The following is a 22,608-nucleotide window of genomic DNA, read 5'->3' as shown; positions in this document are numbered from 1 at the left end:
TGTTCGGATGTACCGATCCTTTGCAGGTGTTGTTACACGTTGTCTGCCACTGCGAGGACGATCAGCCGTCCGTCCTGTCTCCCTGTAGCACCGTCTTAGGTGTCTCACAGTACGGACATTGCAATTCATTGCCCTGGCCACATCTGCAGTCCTCATGCCTCAGGCACGTTCACACAGATGAGCAGGGACCCCGGGCATCTTTCTTTTGGTGTTTTTCAGAATCAGTAGAAAGGCCTCTTTAGTGTCCTAAGTTTTCATAACTGACCTTAATTGCCTACCGTCTGTAAGCTGTTAGTGTCTTAACGACCGTTCCACAGGTGCATGTTCATTAATTGTTTATGGTTGATTGAACAAGCATGGGAAAGTGTTTAAACCCTTTACAATGAAAATCTGTGAAGTTATTTGGATTTTTACAAATTTTCTTTGAAAGTCAGGGTGCTGAAAAAGGGAAGTTTCTTTTTTTGCTGAGTTTATGATTCCAGCCCTTGTCTCTGTGATAACACTATCATTAAACACTGATAGCAATGGTTTTATCAGGTATGGTTTTGAAATGTTTCATCAAATATTCTTAATTGCTAATACTTTATAGCCTGCAGGTCACTTGGTTAGGGAAACCTTTTGGCTCTAATCACGATTTATCATCAGTCGAGCTAAAACGTTCCTTCTGAACACAAGACCCGGCCTGGGAAAATTCCAAGCCCTAGGAAAACTCCAAGCCCTAGACCCAATTCCCCTCTGGAAGAGGCAGGTGCAGTCTACACCCAGTACAATCACTTAGACCTTGGCACTAATCCTTAAGCATTTGGCTGGGCTCCAGTGCTCACTCAGACCAGCCACAGGAGGCAGGCACAAATCCAGCCTGTACACTGACCCCACCAGCCTTAATTATTAATTACACTGCTCTGATCAGGTCTGGAAACGCCCGCTGCGTTGTCTAATTGCCTGCTGGGTTGACAAGGTCAGTTCTGAGACTGAAAAGCCGAAATCACACTAATAAAAAAGGCGCGACTGAGCCAAGCCAAACTGTAGGCTACTGGGCTGGCCTGGTTACCCATTCACTATAGTAGCTGGAACCGTGCTGGAAAGGAGTGTGAAAAGACAATATCTGAGCCAGCACAGTGGGGTTCATGACGGCTCTAAAGTGTGATCCAGGGAAGAGCGAGAGGCTGGTAAGGCATCCTTATTAGGACCATAATCAGACCAAACTCCCTCAGTTATCTAGCTCCTATCTTGATGCTGGATGGTAGACAGGGAATACCAAGTCAGTTGCTTAACCACTACGCCACCTGCCGCCCCAAAAAGACTGAGAGCAAGTGAAAGATGGAGTGAGTCAGCTACCGTTGATTAATGAAAATCTCTGGCTTTTATACAGAGCCAGTGGGGCTCATCCTCGGAAGTAGATTCTAATGAGCCGCGGTCTGTATTCACAAAGCATCTCAGAGTAGAAATGCTGATTTGTTGGAACTGATCCCGACCTCTTATTTAGGACTTAAAAAGGCTAAATTGACCCTAAATCAGCACTCCTAACACAAGAGTCAAACAAATCCACAGACATCATTCAAGCTCTCTTTTTATTGATCAAGATGAACAAGTTTTAAAATCAAAACAAAAAAAGCTCAATTAAATCTCACTATATTTTACAGTAAGGGGCTAGAGAGATCAGTCAGTGGGTGTGAGATCTGGTGGGTGGGAAGGAGAGAGAAGAGAGAGATGCTCCTGACTAACATTGTACAAACACTTCTCAAACTGATTTTACAACTAATTTTCCCCCAAAAAGTCAAATCGTGGAAACCTGACATTACAAACCAAAACAATTTATTTGTCATAAAAACTGCATGAGAAACAGAACATAGATAAAAGCCTTAATGTATCATTCAGCCTCAGCAGCTACTAGACAAGGTCCTTTATTTCAGAAACGATGAAGGAAAGAAATACAACGTAAAACTGAATGAAGAATGTCTGGTCCTGCGCTAAAAATGTGATCTTCAAAAAGAAAAAACAGGAGGACAACAGAGGGCACCTTTACACACGTGTCTTTTGTTGTGATTTAGATGTCACAGTTGTTTAATAAGCCACTACATCTGTGGTTCACCTTGTTTTAAGCAGCGCAGAGACAGGTTCAGGGTGGAGCGACAGGTGGTCTTCAGATCTTCCTCCTCCAGATTTCCCAGCGTCCCCTGGGGTGCACAAACGGTCAAAGAGGTGACACATTAGCAAAGATCCTGGTAACACAGCTTGTAGCAGCCACAAGCTGTTATCAACTATACATACAGATATTTCTCATTAATAGAAATCCCCCTACAGACATGTCACAGAGGAATGGTAACTAATCTAACGAACTGGAAAATAAACTAAAACTAGCAAACGTTGGGGGAAACTAAATTGCATTTTTGGAGCAGGGAACATCCTGGCATTTTGTGGACGTTTCTCCAACAGCTCTTTAATGTTAGTGGACATTAGCTGACGATGGCCGCCCTGCTCTTCACACTCAGTTTGGGACACAGTATAAGGCAATAGAACTAAACTTTAACCATCCTATTTTGAGATTATGGAACCTGCTTGATATCCCCTTTACCATAAAAAGAACTGTAGACAAACCTAAACTGAGGAATATTAGTTGGATGATCGATATAAGCATCGATATCAAACATGGGTCAAAATTAAATGTTTTCACTCAACAGCATGTAAATAATATAAATTGATACACTTTCAAAGTCAATGAAGTCTTGAAAGGCAGGTTCACTAATAAGTATCAAATCTAATTAAACTAGACAGCTGGAGGATATCAAACAAGTTGACATGTACCTCTTATCATCATCACTTCCTGATAATAAATACTGCACAAAATCACCTTTAAAAGATGAAAAAAACAACGGAGAAACAAAAACAATACACATCAAGCTTTAGTCATGATAAAGAGCAGTAGGCTCACAGGTAACAGCATTCAGTAGAAATGGATGTGGGTAGAGAAAGGAGTACCTGGGTGAGTACCTGAATAGTTTGACAGTTTGATCCTTGAGGGTTTATTAATTTGCCTTTTTCTTTCATGAGGTCGCTCACTCACTCAACACCAACGCTGTGTGAGGTATGGAAGTCAGCTGCAATCATTCATTAACCCCTACCCTTCCATCATCAGCCCAATGCTAACCAACACACTGTGTTACAATACAATGCATATCAGAGAACAGAGAGCTGTATATAGAACACAATATCCATGGCAGTGGGAGAAAAAAATGGTTTTAGACTGTGCATTCAGTAGGTCAAAGAAATAGTACGGATCCTTCCATATATAGCTTCACTTTACTTTTAAAGTATCTGTAAAATGCAGTGTGTCTATGTGTGGATACATGTCCACATATCTAGACAGTCACTTTAATACGTTCAATATTGGCTATGAAAATCGACAAATGAAAAGACATGGTTACTGCCACCATCACTGAAGAGAAAAAAAATATACAAGAGGCAATACAGGCAGAAAGAAATGCTTGGATTTAAATTTGGAAGAGATTTTTGTCCAATAGACAAAATAGAGATATATAATATGTATGCATGTACAGTGGGGAGAACAAGTATTTGATACACTGCCGATTTTGCAGGTTTTCCTACTTACAAAGCATGTAGAGGTCTGTAATTTTTATCATAGGTACACTTCAACTGTGAGAGACGGAATCTAAAACATAAATCCAGAAAATCACATTGTATGATTTTTAAATAATTAATTTGCATTTTATTGCATGACATAAGTATTTGATCACCTACCAACCAGTAAGAATTCCGGCTCTCACAGACCTGTTAGTTTTTCTTTAAGAAGCCCTCCTGTTCTCCACTCATTACCTGTATTAACTGCACCTGTTTGAACTCGTTACCTGTATAAAAGACACCTGTCCACACACAATCAAACAGATTCCAACCTCTCCACAATGGCCAAGACCAGAGAGCTGTGTAAGGACATCAGGGATAAAATTGTAGACCTGCACAAGGCTGGGATGGGCTACAGGACAATAGGCAAGCAGCTTGGTGAGAAGGAAACAACTGTTGGCGCAATTATTAGAAAATGGAAGAAGTTCAAGATGACGGTCAATCACCCTCGGTCTGGGGCTCCATGCAAGATTTCACCTCGTGGGGCATCAATGATCATGAGGAAGGTGAGGGATCAGCCCAGAACTACACGGCAGGACCTGGTCAATGACCTGAAGAGAGCTGGGACCACAGTCTCAAAGAAAACCATTAGTAACACACTACGCCGTCATGGATTAAAATCCTGCAGCGCACGCAAGGTCCCCCTGCTTAAGCCAGTGCATGTCCAGGCCTGTCTGAAGTTTGCCAATGACCATCTGGATGATCCAGAGGAGGAATGGGAGAAGGTCATGTGGTCTGATGAGACAAAAATAGAGCTTTTTGGTCTAACTCCACTCGCCGTGTTTGGAGGAAGAAGAAGTATGAGTACAACCCCAAGAACACCATCCCAACCGTGAAGCATGGAGGTGGAAACATCATTCTTTGGGGATGCTTTTCTGCAAAGGGGACAGGACGACTGCACCGTATTGAGGGGAGGATGGATGGGGCCATGTATCGCGAGATCTTGGCCAACAACCTCCTTCCCTCAGTAAGAGCATTGAAGATGGGTCGTGGCTGGGTCTTCCAGCATGACAACGACACGAAGCACACAGCCATGGCAACTAAGGAGTGGCTCCGTAAGAAGCATCTCAAGGTCCTGGAGTGGCCTAGCCAGTCTCCAGACCTGAACCCAATAGAAAATCTTTGGAGGGAGCTGAAAGTCCGTATTGCCCAGCGACAGCCCCGAAACCTGAAGGATCTGGAGAAGATCTGTAGGGAGGAGTGGGCCAAAATCCCTGCTGCAGTGTGTGCAAACCTGGTCAAGAACTACAGGAAACGTATGATCTCTGTAATTGCAAACAAAGGTTTCTGTACCAAATATTAAGTTCTGCTTTTCTGATGTATCAAATACTTATGTCATGCAATAAAATGCAAATTAATTACTTAAAAATCATACAATGTGATTTTCTGGATTTTTGTTTTAGATTCTATCTCTCACAGTTGAAGTGTACCTATGATAAAAATGACAGACCTCTACATGCTTTGTAAGTAGGAAAACCTGCAAAATCGGCGGTGTATCAAATACTTGTTCTCCCCACTGTATATAACCGATACAAAACGAGGGGTACCTCCAGGTATGTTTTTCAGGACTACACTGGTCTTTCCCTCTGGGCTTTGTGACCTCTGTTTCTACCTTCTTCTCTCATCATCGGTCTAGCTCCATCTTCAGTGCATACTTACGATGCACTATATCCAAAACAACAGGATAAAGATACAACATACAAATCAAAGGCAATAGAACTGAAAGTAAACGGGGGGAGAGGAGAACAGGAGGGGGAGGTTTGAGGGGGAAGATGGGGGAGGGGTGTGTGTTTTGAGAGCCAGGATGACGGGGGAGGGCGCACTTACCTGAGCCTGATCTGAGGTCCTATCAGATCAGTTTTAATTGGACTGAGTGTCACCTTCAGAATGGAGGTCGTCTTGAGCAGCCCCGTTGACCCTGGCCAGAAGGGCCAGGCCCAGAGTGGAGGCAGGAGCCTCAGCCTCCACAGGCCCAGGCTTGGCCACGTCAGAGGAAGGCTTGTCTTCCTTTAACACCTCGTCCTTCTTGGAGCTGCTCCTCCTCTCCTCCGGCTCCTTACGCTCTGGGAGGGATGGAGGTAGGAAACAGAGTCATGACAAAGACTTGTAGAGTAGGACACACTTCAGATCACACTTGTGAATTCAGTAGGGACCATTATGGTCCAAATGTTGTTGCATCACCAGCTCAATCACAAGTGTGGAGTCACTAAACCAGACAGTGTAAAAAAAGTCTATTGTATACATTTTAGGAATGGAAACCACTTTCAGTGTAAACTTAAACGACAAACCAGATATAAAGTATCTAGAATAAATAATGGAAAATATATATATTTTTAATTATAGATTTTGAGATCTAACAATCACCAAAAGAAAAGCTAGACAGTCGAGGAGAATTGAACAAAAAGATGAATTTAGCAGTATTGATTTTATGTTTGAGTAAAAGAACACAGCATTAGCCATGGCAAAATGAATAGAATTGCAGGAAATTAGCTTGAAAACAAACATTTTCTCACAGCTCAATGGGGAAATTTGTATAACTAAGAAATTAACTTAAATTCAAACATTTCTCTACACCGCCTCTAAAATTCAGCCACGTCGACAGATGGACCGCGCCCATTGCCACACACACCACCTAAGCCCCTTTTAGATTCAGAAAAAAAACCTGCTATTGCTGAAAGAAACCTGCAAGATCTGAGTTGTGATTATTCTAAATGTGTCCCATGTCTCACCTTTGTCTCTGGACGTCCTGTCCTTGTCCCGGCTGCGGCTCCGGTGGCGGTGAGACTTACGCTCCGAGCTGCGGGACTTCTTCCTCTCCCGGCTGCGGGAGCGCCGTTTCCTGTCCGAACGCTCCCGGCTGCGCCGCCTCTCCCGGTCCCTGTCCCGGCTTGTGTGGAAAAACACCGGACACAGGAACATGTTAATCCATGACACACTCAAGAACAGAGCAGTGGAACTTTCAACAAGAGATTTTCACAAACACATTATAGGGCCAGGCAGAGATGTACTGGGCTGATTAACCCCCTAAGGTTGATGTCCGCACCCCGCGGAAAACTATTTACAATAATATCTCCATAAAAATATTTCAGATTAAGGTAGAAATATTTAGTTTTTGCAATGGATGTGTCTCAATCCACTGCATCCGCCTACGTAACACTTCCGCATCTGTGGTGAAAGGTGACAGAGCTATAGCGCTGTTTGTCAGACCATGAGACGTCCCATCTGTGGTGAAAGGTGACAGAGCTAGAGCGCTGTTTGTCAGACCATGAGACATCCCATCTGTGGTGAAAGGTGACAGAGCTAGAGCGCTGTTTGTCAGACCATGAGACATCCCATCTGTGGTGAAAGGTGACAGAGCTAGAGCGGTGTTTGTCAGACCATGAGACATCCCATCTGTGGTGAAAGGTGACAGAGCTAGAGCGCTGTTTGTCAGACCATGAGACGTCCCATCTGTGGTGAAAGGTGACAGAGCTAGAGCGCTGTTTGTCAGACCATGAGACGTCCCATCTGTGGTGAAAGGTGACAGAGCTAGAGCGGTGTTTGTCAGACCATGAGACATCCCATCTGTGGTGAAAGGTGACAGAGCTAGAGCGCTGTTTGTCAGACCATGAGACGTCCCATCTGTGGTGAAAGGTGACAGAGCTAGAGCGCTGTTTGTCAGACCATGAGACATCCCGAAAAATCGGTCTTCTCACAAAATCATCTGTAGCGTCCGAACTATTACGAACCCTCTATGGAAAGATGAGACTGGCATGAACACGGTGTTCTCCGTTTTGCTCTACGGTCCCCACAAGGGTCTTGGGACTCATCAGAGGTCATTACAGCCAATCTGCCAACTTCTGTCTGTAGCGTCCAAACAGTTTGGGCTACACACTGATATGTGAAGGTGAGACTCTCAGGAACATGTCTGTTGTTCTGCTCTAAGACGCCCACAGGCCTCAAGACTGGTCTTATGGAAGTATATATGGAGACTGTTAATTGGCAAAAATATGGGGTTAAATACATGTTTCTAAATAAAATAATCTGTCAGATGTAGGACAGACACTTCAGAACAAACTTCCTTTAGATGTCTTTTTGGGACTATTTGTTGTTCCATGTAGTGAATCTGTTATTCAATGCGTTTGTATAGGCTAATAGCAGTAAGGCCCAAAAATGTTTTAATCAAATACGTTTAACATTAAAAAAGTGTGATACAAGGGGTCTTAAAATACCAAATCAAATAGCAAAATGATCTTTGGTATGACCTTAACACAATTCCTTATAGCTTAGTAGACCCCCTCCCCCGGCTTAGACTCTTATGGGTTAAGCATCCACCATAGTTGCTGGGACCGTGCTGGAAAATACCATTTGAAAGGAAAATGAACGAGCCAGCAGAGTACAGTTGGGGGTCGGCCTATAGTGTGAATCAGCCATACACTACTAGTCTACGTGCCATACACTACTAGTCTACGTGCCATACACTACTAGTCTACGTGCCATACACTACTAGTCTACGTGCCATACACTACTAGTCTACGTGCCATACACTACTAGTCTACGTGCCATACACTACTAGTCTACGTGCCATACACTACTAGTCTACGTGCCATACACTACTAGTCTACGTGCCATACACTACTAGTCTACGTGCCATACACTACTAATCTACGTGCCATACACTACTAGTCTACGTGCCATACACTACTAGTCTACGTGCCATACAGTACAGTACCTGCTACGTTTGCGCTCCCTCTCCTTGCTCCTGGACCGCCGGCGTTCCCGGGAACGACTCTTCTTACGGTCCGACGCTCGGCTGGAGTGGCGGCTGTTCGAGTGGCTCCTCCTTCCTCTCTTCTCCCTCTCTCGCTCCCTCTCTCTCTCCCGCTCCTTCACTCGCTCCCTCTCTTTCTCCTTCTCCTTCTCGCGCTCTTTCTCCTTCTCTTTCTCCTCCTCTTCCAACTTGCGCTTAGTCTCCCTCTCCTCCCTCTCACGCTCCCAGTCCTTGCTTTCTAGCTCTCCCTTGTCTTCTCCGGCGGGGTCTTCGGATCGCCGATTTAACTTCTCCTTAACAGAAAATCATTCATTCATGACTTACCACCAACAATTCAATTATATGACTGAATGTTTTTCTGCATCAGCAATATCAACATACTGGTCTTTCAAAACAGCAACAGTCAAAATGATACTTCCTTTTCATGGGTATTAAAGCATACAGTACAACAAATCGCATATATGGAATCTTGACAAACAAACATTGACTTGGGAGTGAACAATCCTTCAAACCTAAGGACTTACCTTGAGCTCCTCCACAGTGGACTTGATCTTGGCGTAGCCCATGTGCTGCTTGCCCATCAGGTGGTCATCCACCCGGGACTGGGCGTCTCCCACAATGAGGAATGCCCCGCACACCTCACACACCTCCATCTGTTTCTCCTGGGCCGCAAAGGTCTCAATCGTCTGAAATCAATCAGGGTGACTTTTAGTTTTACAAGTACAGCACTTTCAACCAAAAAATGTCTCATCCCCAGGTTTAGTTCACGGTATTGAATTCATACAAAAGGCTTACTAAATAGATAACTGAGTTGATCTCAATGCTGATGGAGTGAGAAAGAACTGGGAGTAACTCACAGAGGGGGTGGAGCTGAGCAGCTCTCTCTCATCCTTTAGCTGTTCCACGAGTTTCATCATCCCCTGGGCCTCCTCCACTCTGCCCTCAGAGCCCAACTCCTCGATCTGAACACAGCACATACAAACGGAAACTTTGTTGACATAGAAAACAACTTACTCACTCCAGAGTATGTGTCCTGCATGAATGTAGGTCTTCACATGATGGATGCATGTACACTATAGTTCAAACGTTTGGGGTCACTTAGAAATGTCCTTGTTTTTGAAAGAAAAAATAAAAGCAAACCATGTCTACAATGTATTTGACCAATTTGATGTAATTTTAATGGACCAAAAATGTGGTTCTCTTTCAAAAACAAGGACATTTCTAGGTGACCCCAAACTTTTGAACGGTAGTGTAGGGTCCATGTACATTTGAAGTCGGAAGTTTACATACACCTTAGCCAAATACATTTAAACTCAGTTTTTCACAATTACTGACATTTAATCCTAGTAAAAGTTCCCTGTCTTAGGTCAGTTAGGATCACCACTTTATTTTAAGAATGTGAAATGTCAGAATAATAAGAGAGAATTATTTATATCAGCACATATTTCTTTCATCACATTCCCAGTGGGTCAGAAGTTTACATGCTACCTAATACTGTGTATTGCCTTTAAATTGTTTAACTTGGGTCAAACGTTTCAGGTAGCCGTCCACAAGCTTCCCACAATAAGTTGGGTGAATTTTGGCCCATTCCTCCTGACAGAGCTGGTGTAAATGAGTCAGGTTTGTAGGCCTCCGTGCTCACATGCTTTTTCAGTTCTGCCCACAAATTATCTATAGGATTGAGGTCAGGGCTTTGTGATGGCCATTCCAATACCTTGACTTTGTTGTCCTTAAGCCATTTTGCCACGACTTTGGAAGTATGCTTGGGGTCATTGTCCATTTGAAAAGACCCATTTGCGACCAAGCTTTAACTTCCTGACTGATGTCTTGAGATGTGGATATATTGAAGCAACATCATTTTTCTGCCTCATGATGCCATCTATTTTGTGAAGTGCACCAGTCCCTCCTGCAGCAAAGCACCCCCACAACGCTGCCACCCCCATGCTTCACGGTTGGGATGGTGTTCTTTGGCTTGCAAGCCTCCCCTTTTTCCTCCAAACATAACGGTCATTATGGCCAAACAGTTATATTTTTGTTTCATCAGACCAGAGGACAATTCTCCAAAAAGTAAGATCTTTGTCCCCATGTGCAGTTGCAAACCGTACTCTGGCTTTTTTATGGCGGTTTTGGAGCAGTGGCTTCTTCCTTGCTGAGCGGCCTTTCAGGTTATGTCGATATAGGACTTGTTTGACTGTGGATATAGATACTTTTGTACACGTTACCTGCAGCATCTTCACAACTTCCTGTGCTGATGTTCTGGGATTGATTTGCACCAAAGTACGTTCATCTCTTGAAGACAGAACGCGTCTCCTTCCTGAGCGGTATAACAGCTGCGTGGTCCCATGGTGTTTATAGTTGCGTACTATTGTTTGTACAGACGAACATGGTACCTTCAGGCGTTTGGAAATTGCTCCCAAGGATGAACCAGACTTGTGAAGGTCTACAATTCTTTTTCTGAAGTCTTGGCTGATGTCTTTTGATTTTCCCATGATGTCAAGCAATGAGGCACTGAGTTTGAAGGTAGGCCTTGAAATACATCCACAGGTAAACCTCCAATTGACTCAAATGATGTCAATTAGCCTATCAGAAGCTTCTAAAGCCATGACATCATTTTCTGGAATTTTCCAAGCTGTTTAAAGGCACAGTCAACTTAGTGTATGTAAACTTCTGACCCACTGGAATTGTGATACAATGAATTATAACAATTGTTGGAAAAATCACTTGTGTCATGCACAAAGTAGATATCCTAACCGACTTGCCAAAACTATAGTCTGTTAACAAAAAATTTGTGGAGTGGTTGAAAAACAAGTTTTATTGACTACAACCTAAGTATATGTAAACTTCTGACTTCAACTGTAATTGTGTTCGATGGTAGAATGTAATGTTTTGGTAAACCCAGGCAGCTCACCTGCATGACTAGGTCCTCGATCTTCTCTGTCAGGACTGTAGCTTTCTCCTCGTTCTTCCCCACAGGACCACCAGGCCCCTGCTGGAGAAAGAGAAGGTCCAGTCAGCATAATCTAACAACATTGATTAACATGACAAACCAAATACAAGGGTTGGCCTAGGTTTCCATGTTGAGTTCTGTGTTCTCTATAGCGGCGAACCTATGGGCATTGACTGAGTAAATCTTTATGTATTCTTACTCCTGCGGCCTGCTGGGCCTGCGACAGGGCCAGACGGGCGTGGCCCCTGCGGATCCTCCTCTCCACCTCGGCCAGGAGAGACTGCAGGTAGCGCAGGAAGTCCCTCTCATAGCCCTCCTTCATGAACCGGGAGCTCTTCTCATACCTGGTGCACATAGGGATGAAAAGGGAGTTATTCGCCTGTTATACGCTATAGACATGTGATATTAGTTTAAGAACAGCCCTTAGTCATGGTATATTGTCCATATACCACACTCCCCAGTTCCTGGATACGGGCTGTATCCAGGAACTCTGCGTTGTGTCGTCCATAAGAACAGACGTAAGACTTGCTATATTCACAATATGCCACACCCCCTCGGGCCTTATTGCTTAATTATGACACAAACAACAAAAAGTGATGGGGGGGAAAAGGTAAAACTTACATTTTCCTAAGGTTTTCATCGTGGATTTTTTCACAGGGACCCAAGTCAGACCGGGTGTTTGTGAATAATTCTGCAGGGCAGAATCCACAGAGATAGTACTTACAGGTCTGCAAGGGAAGGGAGAAAAGATGAGCCACGTCATTAGTGAGCCAACAGTTGCATGATTTTGGGAAATACTGAAGCTACAAAACCCAAAACCTCTTCAATGCCGGGCCTGACAAAAATGTTGTTTGCAAACTGGTTGGGAAATGCAACATGGATCTTCTATCATCATCTTCAAACATTGATTTGCCTAATCTCACTGATGAACAAGATTAGTAGCTAGTGACCTTTGCTTTGGTAATAATGCCAATTCTAATCTTTTTAGAGGTAACCATTTGGCCCATTATACACACATACAGTGCGTTCGGAAAGTACTCAGACCCCTTCACTTTTTTCACATTTTGTAACGTTACAGCCTTATTCTAAAATGGATTAAATGAACAGAAAATCCTCTCAATCTACACACAATACCACAATGACAAAGCAAAAACAGGTTTAGAAAATGTTGCATAAAAATACACAAAAAACAGAAATACCTTATTTAAATAAGTATTCAGACCCTTCGCTATGAGACTCGAAATTGAGCTCAGTTGCATCCGGTTTCCATTGATCATCCTTGAGCTGTTTCTACAATGTGATTGGAGTCCACCTGTGGTAAATTCAATTAATTGGACATGATTTGGATAAGCACACAGCTGTCTATATAAGGTCCCACAGTTGACAGTGCACGTCAGAGCAAAAACCAAGCCATGAGGTCAAAGGAATTGTCCGTAGAGCTCCGGGACAGGATTGTGTCGAGGCACAGATCTGGGGAAGTGTACCAAAAAATGTCTGCAGCATTGAAGGTCCCCAAGAACAGTGGCCTCCATTCTTAAATGGATGAAGTTTGGAACCACCAAGACTCTTCCTAGAGCTGGCCGCTGAGGCCAAACTGAGCAGTCGGGGGAGAAGGGCCTTGGTCAGGGAGGTGTCCAAGAACCGGATGGTCACCGACAGAGCTCCAGAGTTCCTTCCAGGACAACCATCTCTACAGCACTCCACCAATCAGGCCTTTATGATAGAGTGGCCAGACGAAAGCCACTCCACAGTAAAAGACACATGACAACCCGTTTGGAGTTTGCCAAAAGGTACCTAAAGGACTCATACTGATATAACAATATGACATTTTTGTCCGGTACCAATATCCGATATTTTCCGTGTCAAATAAAACGATACCGATAACAGACATTTAAAATTTTAGTAGGGTTTTAAGCATTCTAGTACAGTTAAATAGTTAGCACACACACATGGATGCAGCAGTCTAAGGCACTGCATCTCAGTGCAAGAGACGTCACTACAGTCCCTGGTTCGAATCCAGGCTCTACCACATCCGGCCGTGATAGGGAGTCCCATAGGGCAGCGCAAAATTGGCACAGCGTTGGCCGGGGTAGGCCATCATTGTAAATAAGAATTTGTTCTTAACTGACTTGCCTAGTCAATAAAAGGTTACACACACACCACACTGACCATAATTATATTGTTGGCATTTACATATGCCCCCACTACCAGTAAAACATCATCCCAAAAATATATTTCACTTACCAACTTGTAAGTCGCTCTGGATAAGAGCGTCTGCTAAATGACTTAAATGTAAATGTAAATGTACTTGCTGTGCTGTTTCGTCGTTAATTTCTTCAGTCGTTTCATTCTCAACCAGGATTTCTATGGAACGCCGTTTGGGTCTTTACGTGTCAAAAAAGATAAGTGTCAAATAACACTATTTGACATGTCAAATAAGCTTGTTGACCAATCAGGATCTGAATATGACTGCACGTCACAATAATTTAACGGGTCCATAAATTTTTTGCATAGTTTTTACACATTGATTACTCTATCACTCGTATTTCATATGTCAGAACGATTCATCGATACGCATGCTATGAGCGCTGGTTGAATCACTTTCAATTGCATACTTTTATTTTGAAGGCACACGGCAAATTCCACTAGTGTGCCTAATCCTTATTGTAGCTAGCTTCACAACACATTCCGGTCGCGCCTTACTGAAGCTAGCTGGCTGCTTACCATGTTAGCTTTGTTAGCTTTGGCTTTTTTTTTTTTCATGAACTGATGTTCATTTTCAATAGGCGAACAACAAGTGGCAACCTAGCTAATACTTACAAGGATTCCTAAATCATTGCTAAGAATAATTAAAATGACCACAGTTTCTACTGGTCATTGTTTTCAGGCTGGATGTATTGGTACTAGCTAGGTACCCCAGAAGCTGCGGCCGAAAAATTATGCTTTATTACCAACGCGGTATTGTAAACACATCGTTCGTGGCCGGTGTTTGCAGACATTTTTGTACTGCTTTGACAGTGCTACTGTATCTTTTTTGACACGCAAACGGTGTTCCATAGTAAACTCAGCAAAAAAAGAAAATGTCCTCTCACTGTCAACTGCGTTTATTTTCAGCAAACTTAACATGTGTAAATATTTGTATGAACATAAGCTTAAATTACTGAGACAAACTGAACAAGTTCAACAGACATGTGACTAACAGAAATGAAATAATGTGTCCCTGAACAAAAGGGGGGGCATCAGCTGCATTAAGTACTGCAGTGCATCTCCTTCTCATGGACTGCACCATAATTGCCCGTTCTTGCTGTGAGATGTTACCCCTCCCTTCCACCAAGGCACCTGCAAGTTCCCGGACATTTCTGGGGGGAATGGCCCTACCCCTCACCCTCCGATCCAACAGGTCCCAGGCGTGCTCTTCGCTGGCCATGGCAGAACACTGACTTTGCGGTCTTGCAGGAAATCACGCACAGAACGAGCAGTATGGCTGGTGGCATTGCATTGCTGGAGGGTGATGTCAGGATGAGCCTGCAGAAAGGGTACCACATAAGGGAGGAGGATGTCTTCCCTGTAATGCACAGCGTTGAGATTGCCTGCAATGACAACAAGCTCAGTCCGATGATGCTGTGACCTCCCGGCCCAGACCATGACAGACCCTCCACCTCCAAATTGATCCAGCTCAAGAGTACAGGCCTCGCTGTAACGCTCATTCCTTCGACGATAAACACAAATCCGACCATCACCCCTGGTGAGACAAAACCGCGACTCGTCAGTGAAGAGCACTTCTTGCCAGTCCTGTCTGGTCCAGCGATGGTGGGTTTGTGCCCATAGGCAAAGTTGTTGCCTGTGATGTCTGGTGAGGACCTGCCTTACAACAGGCCTACAAGCCCTCAGTCCAGCCTCTCTCAGCCTATTGCGGACAGTCTGAGCACTGATGAAGGGATTGTGCGTTCCTGGTGTAACTCGGGCAGTTGTTGCCATCTTGTACCTGTCCCGCAGGTGTGAAGTTTGGATGTACCGATCCTGTGCAGGTGTTGTTACACGTTGTCTGCCACTGCGAGGACGATCAGCTGTCCGTCCTGTCTCCCTGTAGCGCTGTCTTAGGCGTCTCACAGTACGGACATTGCAATTTATTGCTCTGGCCACATCTGCAGTTCTCATGCCTCCTTGCAGCATGCCTAAGGCACGTTCACACAGATGAGCAGGGACCCTGGGCATCTTTCTGTGTTTGTCAGAGTCAGTTCTCATAACTGACCTAATTGCCTACTGTCTGTAAGCTTTAAGTGTCTTACCGACCGTTCCACAGGAGCATCTCCATTAATTGTTTATGGTTCATTGAACAAGCATGGGAAACAGTGTTTAAACCCTTTACAATGAAGATCTGTGAAGTTATTTGGATTTTTACGAATTATCTTTGAAAGACAGGGTCCTGAAAAGGGGATGTTTCTTTTTTTGCTAAGTTTATATATGTCGTGAAGCTAATAGCAGTGACACTATTACTGTGTAACTCCAGTAGGACAACATCTGAAAAATAACACACTTGGTAGTGTGTACCGGTGCTCAACCAGACGGCGAAAGCCAACATCCCCCACGACAGAGAACGGTTGATTGTCAAGGGCAATGAATTCCATTATCTTGGTTTTAATGGATTTTGCCTTTGAGTTGTCTCACTGAAAATGTCCCAGCAGACATTGTGGGCTTGGTTAGGGATGCTGTGTTGCATAACATTTTACGCGGTGTCATTAATTCATTACCCACGTTATATAGATATGCACGGCAACTTTGAAATCGGTTTTTAAACATCGGTGTGAAACTAGACATCAGGCCGATACCGATATTGGCATTTTTAGCTAATATTGTCCGATTCCGATATGTTCACCGATATATTGTGCATCCCTAACTCAGACCATGAGAAACAAGATCCTCTGGTCTGATGAAATCTTTGGCCTGAATGCCAAGCGTCACGTCTGGGGGAAAGCAGGCACCGCTCAGCTCCAGAGCGCTCAGGACCTCAGACTGGGGCGAAGGTTCACCTTCCAACAGGACAACGACCCTAAGCACACAGACAAAACGACGCAGGAGTGGCTTCATGACAAGCCTCAATGTCCTTGAGTGGCCCAGCCAAAGCCCGGACTTGAACCCGATCAAACATCTCTGGAGAGACCTGAAAATAGATGTGCAGTGAAGCTCTCCATCCAACCGGACAGCGCTTGAGAGGATCTGAATTGAAGGGATTAACTCCCCAAATACAGGTTGTAGCATTATACCCAAGAAGACTTAACTGTAATCGCTGCCAAAGGTGCATCAACAAAGTACTGGGTAAAGGGTCTGAATACTTTTTTAAATTTAACTAGGCAAGTCAGTTAAGAACAATGACGGCCTAGACGACGCTGGGCCAATTGTGCGCCGCCCTATGGGACTCCCAATCACAGCCGGGTGTAATACAGCCTGGATTCGAACCAGGGACTGTAATGACGCTTCTTGCACTGAGATGCAGTGCCTTAGACCGCTGCGCCACTCAGGAGCACTGAATACTTGTGTAAATGTACGTTTTTTTAAAATTGTTAATACATTTTCACAAAAATAAAAAATAAATGTATTTTTGGGGGTATTGTGTGTAGATTGAGGGGAAAACAATTGCATCGATTTTAGAATAATGCTGTAATGTAACAATGTGGAAAAAGTCAAGGGGTCTGAATACTTTCCGAATGCACTGTAAGTTACATTACTTTTTAGATGTGTATATTGTTAGATATTACTGCACTGTTGGAGCTAGGAACACAAGCATTTCGCTACAGCCCCAATAACAGCTACTAAATCTGTGTATGCGACCAATAAAATGTGATTTGACTCAAGACTCATGCAACTTGATTAACTAGCTAACGTTACATTGACAACGACATAGCATAAGGTTACTAAGCTAGCTAATGTCTAACTTTGAGCCAATACAAATGTCAATATTGACTGAAATTCGCAGCTAGCTAGTTTGCCTCCATTACGGTTTCACATTCTGTTGATGTCTGCAAATAACGTAAAAAGTACCCACTTGTTTTTATTTAGCAAGCTAGCTAGCCCAGTTGTCAGTGGACCTGTCGCTAGCCGTCGTTAGCAAACTCGTATGTTGTCGTTGGCGAACATTAACTACTATATAACATTATCTAGCTAGCTATAATACAGGGCCAGTGTTGGTCGTTAGTTTAATGTTGAATGCGGATTCATGGGTCAGGGGGTTGGGCCTGAGAAGAACATGCTGTCCTCAATTGTAGCTAACGCATTAACTTACCTAGCTAACTAACTAACTAACACCCGACCCTAGCGGTCGTTAGTTTATAGCTAGTTAGGATACTGTTAGCTAGCGAGCATCATGTAGGTAGCCAGTTATTACGTTTACGCAAACACATCAATATCAACGTCAGTTTGCTAGCTACCTACCTACCTATAAAACGACTCACTGAAAACAAGAACCGGACGAAATTGTTTCCAGCGAGCTGGCTAAAGCTAACAAAGTGGCTAACTTACGGTCTCGTGGTCCCAGCGTACGTTGCATCGTTTCTCGTCGGGGGCCAAGTTTCTGTCTCGACCCATCAACTCATCGAGTAACTGGGCTGCGGAAAGCATTTTGCCTCAAAACTGAAAGCAAAAAGCTATTGTATCTACTAAGTTAAACCATTTATTATTGCGCCAAAGAAATACAGACCCTAGTTATTTCAGATCAAAATGGCAGCCGTTCGCATTCAGCAACAGTCGCTACCCAATGTGCATCCGTGTGCGGAACCTGAAACCGCCGCTGTGTGAGAAATTACGCCACCCTCTGCTAGGATGTCCTGTAGCATCCACTCACGGTCCCCCAAAAACCCTTGATCATCATGACTCCCACATAAGACTTATTGGGCGAAGGCGTATTCTGTATGGGAATTTACTAAGAGCCCTGACGCTTGGCTGAACATTAACTAGCATCGCTTGCAGTAAGGTTTTAGAAGCATAAGGATCTTATCTTTCATATCACCGATAAATTATATATACTGAAATATGGCTGTGTGGGAACCTTAACCCTAACCCTATAAAGGTGTGTACCAATTTAACCTTTGTATATATATATATATGGTTAGGGTTAAGGTTAAGGTTCCCACACCGCCATATTTCCATGTTTCAGTGATTGTTTAAAAGAGCAGATGGAAGACAGAGGTTGTGTTGGAGAGCATCAAAATGACTGCAGGCGACTGCCGACTGACTGATCTACAAATCACCTCGCACATTGATATCAAAATATTTACCCCTTATACTAACCTTGGTAGAGCTTCATACTGGAAGCTAAATAGCTCGTTATTAAATAATGATATAGCTAAGTTTGCGGTTAAAGATCTGCTTTCACACGTTTGGGAAAGGGCTTGTGAAGAAAAATCTTATTGCAACATCTGGGAGCTCTTTGATTTTGAGGTGTCCAAACCTAGTAATTTTGCTAAGACCACAAGAGCTGAGGAGGAAAAGGTTATCATTAAGATAACTTGCCTTTCTCAGAGGTTCCCAGCCAGCCTCTCGGGGGAGGAGAAGATGGAACTGATTGAGTTTCAAAATAAACTGGATAATATATATAGATTAAATAAACTGGATAATATATAGAGATGAGATAAACTGGATAATATATATAGATTAAATAAACTGGATAATATATAGAGATTATATAAACTGGATAATATATATAGATTAAATAAACTGGATAATATATAGAGATTAAATAAACTGGATAATATATAGAGATTAAATAAACTGGATAATATATAGAGATTAAATCAACTGGATAATATATAGATTAAATCAACTGGATAATATATATAGATTAAATAAACTGGATAATATATATAGATTAAATAAACTGGATAATATATATTAAATAAACTGGATAATATATATTAAATAAACTGGATAATATATATTAAATAAACTGGATAATATATATTAAATAAACTGGATAATATATATAGATTAAATAAACTGGATAATATAGATTAAATAAACTGGATAATATAGATTAAATAAACTGGATAATATATATTAAATAAACTGGATAATATATAGAGATGAAATAAACTGGATAATATATATAGATTAAATCAACTGGATAATATAGATTAAATAAACTGGATAATATATATTAAATAAACTGGATAATATATATAGATTAAATAAACTGGATAATATATATAGATTAAATAAACTGGATAATATATATAGATTAAATAAACTGGATAATATAGATTCAATAAACTGGATAATATATATAGATTAAATAAACTGGATAATATATATAGATTAAATAAACTGGATAATATAGATGAAATAAACTGGATAATATATATAGATGAAATAAACTGGATAATATATATAGATTAAATCAACTGGATAATATATATTAAATAAACTGGATAATATAGGTTAAATAAACTGGATAATATATATTAAATAAACTGGATAATATATATAGATTAAATAAACTGGATAATATATAGAGATGAAATAAACTGGATAATATATATAGATTAAATCAACTGGATAATATATATAGATTAAAAGCAGAAGGAGCCTTTATTAGATCTAGGAAAAAATGGATTGAGGGAGAACAGAATTTATCCTATTTCTTTAGACTTGAGAAATTTCACTCTACAAATAACACTATCCAAATAACACTATTTCTACAACAAGGCCGACGCACAAGACATTCTCCAAACACCCCACAGGGCCGACATCCCCGTTATTTGCAAGAGGAAGCGACGCAGGTACAGAGGACAAAGAGCTGGTCGCCAACGCCAACGTGCAATCATTGGACAATAAATTAGACGAGGTACGATCACGAATATCCTACCAACGGGACATCAAAAACTGTAATATCCTGTCGTGTCTTTGGCTATGCCGGATTAAGTGATATGACATGCTATTCTATAAAATCCTTTCTCTGTAATTAATATTACCTGATTGAGCTAATCATGCAAATGTAATTAACTAGAAAGTTGGGGCACCACGAAATAATATTTATAGAGCAGTTATCTTCAGAATAAACTCTTAAAGACCTAGTAATATTTTACATCAATAGCAGTCAATATTAATCGTCACCTTATTTCAGTCTCATCTGAAAGTTGTAAATTCTTGGTTATCTTCATGAACCCTGGCTAACAAGTTGAATCAGCAATACAAAATTGGGTTTAATTATTTATTTACTAAATACCTAGCTAATCACACAGAATTACATATACACAGAATGAACCATACATTGATTACAAATTACGTCATAAAGGAAAACGTCCCTAGCGGACGGAGCAGATATGACAGCTGGTTACACAAAGGAAAGGGGGTTGGGTTTGAGTGAAAGAGCGGGAAGACTGAGGAACAAAGGGAGAAGCTGTGCTATCATAAATACAGTATCCTATGCATTCTAAATTACCGCCCATTTGGAAAAGGAAAATGCAATAAATATTTACTTTGAGCTGCGCTTCAATTGTCCTTTGAAGAGTGTCTCTGGTGGTGAACGGGAAACGTTGTAGTGTCGTCGTTGTGTGGTAGACGGGATACTCTGTCTGTCCTCTCCTAGCCCACGTTTACAGCGGCCGCTGCTAACTCAACGGCTAGGAGGTATCACTTCTGTAGCGAATAAGAGTTTAAAGTTCATACCATTCGCAACCAAAGCTCACGCTGAGGTTGGCTTCGTTCTGTAGTTATTATCTGAATCCTTCTGACATCGGACCGTCATCCTAATGTACCCGGAACAGGAGGTTACATTTTCGCCATATAGTGGAGGGAGAGAAGGGTGTGTTTCATAGTTTATAACTCGTGTCTCTTCACAGTGGTGGGCCACTGATTTAGCAGAGCCCTAACCTTATGAAAACCCAAATCTCTAATTTGGAAGCTAAAATTACATTTAATCTTTTCACAAATAATTTTATATTTAAACATTTGAATTGCACAACAATTCCATGTGAACCTGATAACTATAATGTGTAGACTTTCCTAGATACAGTTTATGTCGTCCTGTCATCAGTCATAATGTCTCAGATGACAACCGAACTGACATCATATTCATTAAGTACCAAGGCATATTTTCAACTGGTTCTATTACCGAAATATGGTTCCTTTCCCCCCACTTGTTTGATGTTCCCAGACTCTCTATGTTTAACAAAGGTATTTATGGGGGGGGGGGGTCATAAACCTTACCCACAGGCCAACGTCATGACAATCCTATGTTTCACGGAATCGTGGCTGAATGACGACATGGAAATTCAGCTAGCGGGATATACGCTGCACCGGCAAGATAGAACAGCACACTCCGGTAAAACGAGGGGTGACAGTCTGTGCATATTTGTAAACAACAGCTGGTGCATGAAATCTAAGGAAGTCTCTAGATTTTGCTCGCCTGAAGTAGAGTATATTGTGATAAATTGCAGGCCACACTACTTGCCTAGAAAGTTTTCAGCTATACTTTTCGTGGCTGTTTATTTACCACCACAGACAGATGCTGGCACTAAGACTGCACTCTGTCAGCTGTATAAGGAAATAAGTAAACAGGAAACCACTCACCCAGAGGCGGCGCTCCTAGTGGCCGGAGACTTTAATGCACGAAATCAGTTCTACCAAATTTCTATCAACATGTTAAATGTGCAACCAGAGGGGAAAAAATTATAGATCACCTGTACTCCACACACACGCCTCGCCATCCATTTGGTAAATCCGACCACAACTCTATCCTCCTGATTCCTGCTTACAAGCAAAAATTAAAGCAGGAAGCACCAGTGACTCGGTCTCTAAAAAAGTGTTCATATGAAGCAGATGCTAAACTACAAAACTGTTTTGCTATCACAGACTAGAACATGTTCCGGGATTCTTCCGATGGCATTGAGGAGTACACCACATCAGTCACTGGCTTTATCAATAAGTGCATCAAGGACGTCGTCCCCACAGTGACTGTATGTACATACCCCAACCAGAAGCCATGGATTACAGGCAACATTCGCACTGAGCTAAAGGGTAGAGCTGCCGCTTTCAAGGTGCGGGACTCTAACCCGGAAGCTTACAAGAAGTCCTGCTATGCCCTGCGACGAACCATCAAACAGGCAAAGCGTCAATATGGGGCTAAGATTGAATCATACTACACCGGCTCCGACGCTCGTCTTATGTGGCAGGGCTTGCAAACTATTACAGACTACAAAGGGAAGCACAGCTACGAGCTGCCCAGTGACACAAGCCTACCAGACGAGCTAAATCACTTCTATGCTCGCTTCGAGGCAAG

At 42.3% G+C, this 22,608-nt stretch overlaps 1 protein-coding gene across 4 annotated transcripts; it reads right to left on the bottom strand.

Annotated features, from left to right (window-relative positions):
* Positions 1-1,552: 1,552 nt before the first annotated feature.
* luc7l3 (LUC7-like 3 pre-mRNA splicing factor) lies at positions 1,553-18,253 on the bottom strand. Of its 4 annotated transcripts, none has more exons than XM_071397095.1 (10): positions 17,853-18,253; positions 11,958-12,064; positions 11,536-11,680; positions 11,298-11,378; positions 9,247-9,351; positions 8,914-9,075; positions 8,351-8,682; positions 6,369-6,526; positions 5,467-5,702; positions 1,553-2,177 (listed from the first exon to the last, which is right to left on the bottom strand). In XM_071397095.1, the coding sequence occupies exons 1-9, from the start codon at positions 17,949-17,951 to the stop codon at positions 5,500-5,502; spliced, it is 1,392 nt and encodes a 463-aa protein (XP_071253196.1). In that variant the 5' UTR covers positions 17,952-18,253; the 3' UTR covers positions 1,553-2,177; positions 5,467-5,499. The 4 variants fall into 4 exon arrangements, with proteins under 4 accessions (XP_071253196.1, XP_071253206.1, XP_071253217.1 ...); XM_071397105.1 differs by having other exon boundaries at positions 8,351-8,679; XM_071397116.1 differs by having other exon boundaries at positions 11,298-11,375; positions 17,853-18,186.
* Positions 18,254-22,608: the final 4,355 nt, after the last annotated feature.

The sequence above is a fragment of the Salvelinus alpinus genome, chromosome 1 (genome assembly GCF_045679555.1).
Source record: "Salvelinus alpinus chromosome 1, SLU_Salpinus.1, whole genome shotgun sequence".
Classification (NCBI taxonomy): Eukaryota; Metazoa; Chordata; class Actinopteri; order Salmoniformes; family Salmonidae; genus Salvelinus; species Salvelinus alpinus.
The sequence above is the reverse complement of the archived record's forward strand: the minus strand, read 5'-3'. Positions and strand labels throughout refer to the sequence as shown.

Excerpts from the sequence above, each read along its gene's own strand:
- luc7l3 (XM_071397095.1), bottom strand. The coding sequence starts at position 17,951 with ATGCTTTCCGCAGCCCAGTTACTCGATGAGTTGATGGGTCGAGACAGA. Across the intron at positions 8,683-8,913 it reads CCACTGTGGAGGAGCTCAAG|GAGAAGTTAAATCGGCGATC; the intron begins GTAAGTCCTTAG and ends TTTTCTGTTAAG. Across the intron at positions 5,703-6,368 it reads CAGGACGTCCAGAGACAAAG|AGCGTAAGGAGCCGGAGGAG; the intron begins GTGAGACATGGG and ends CATCCCTCCCAG.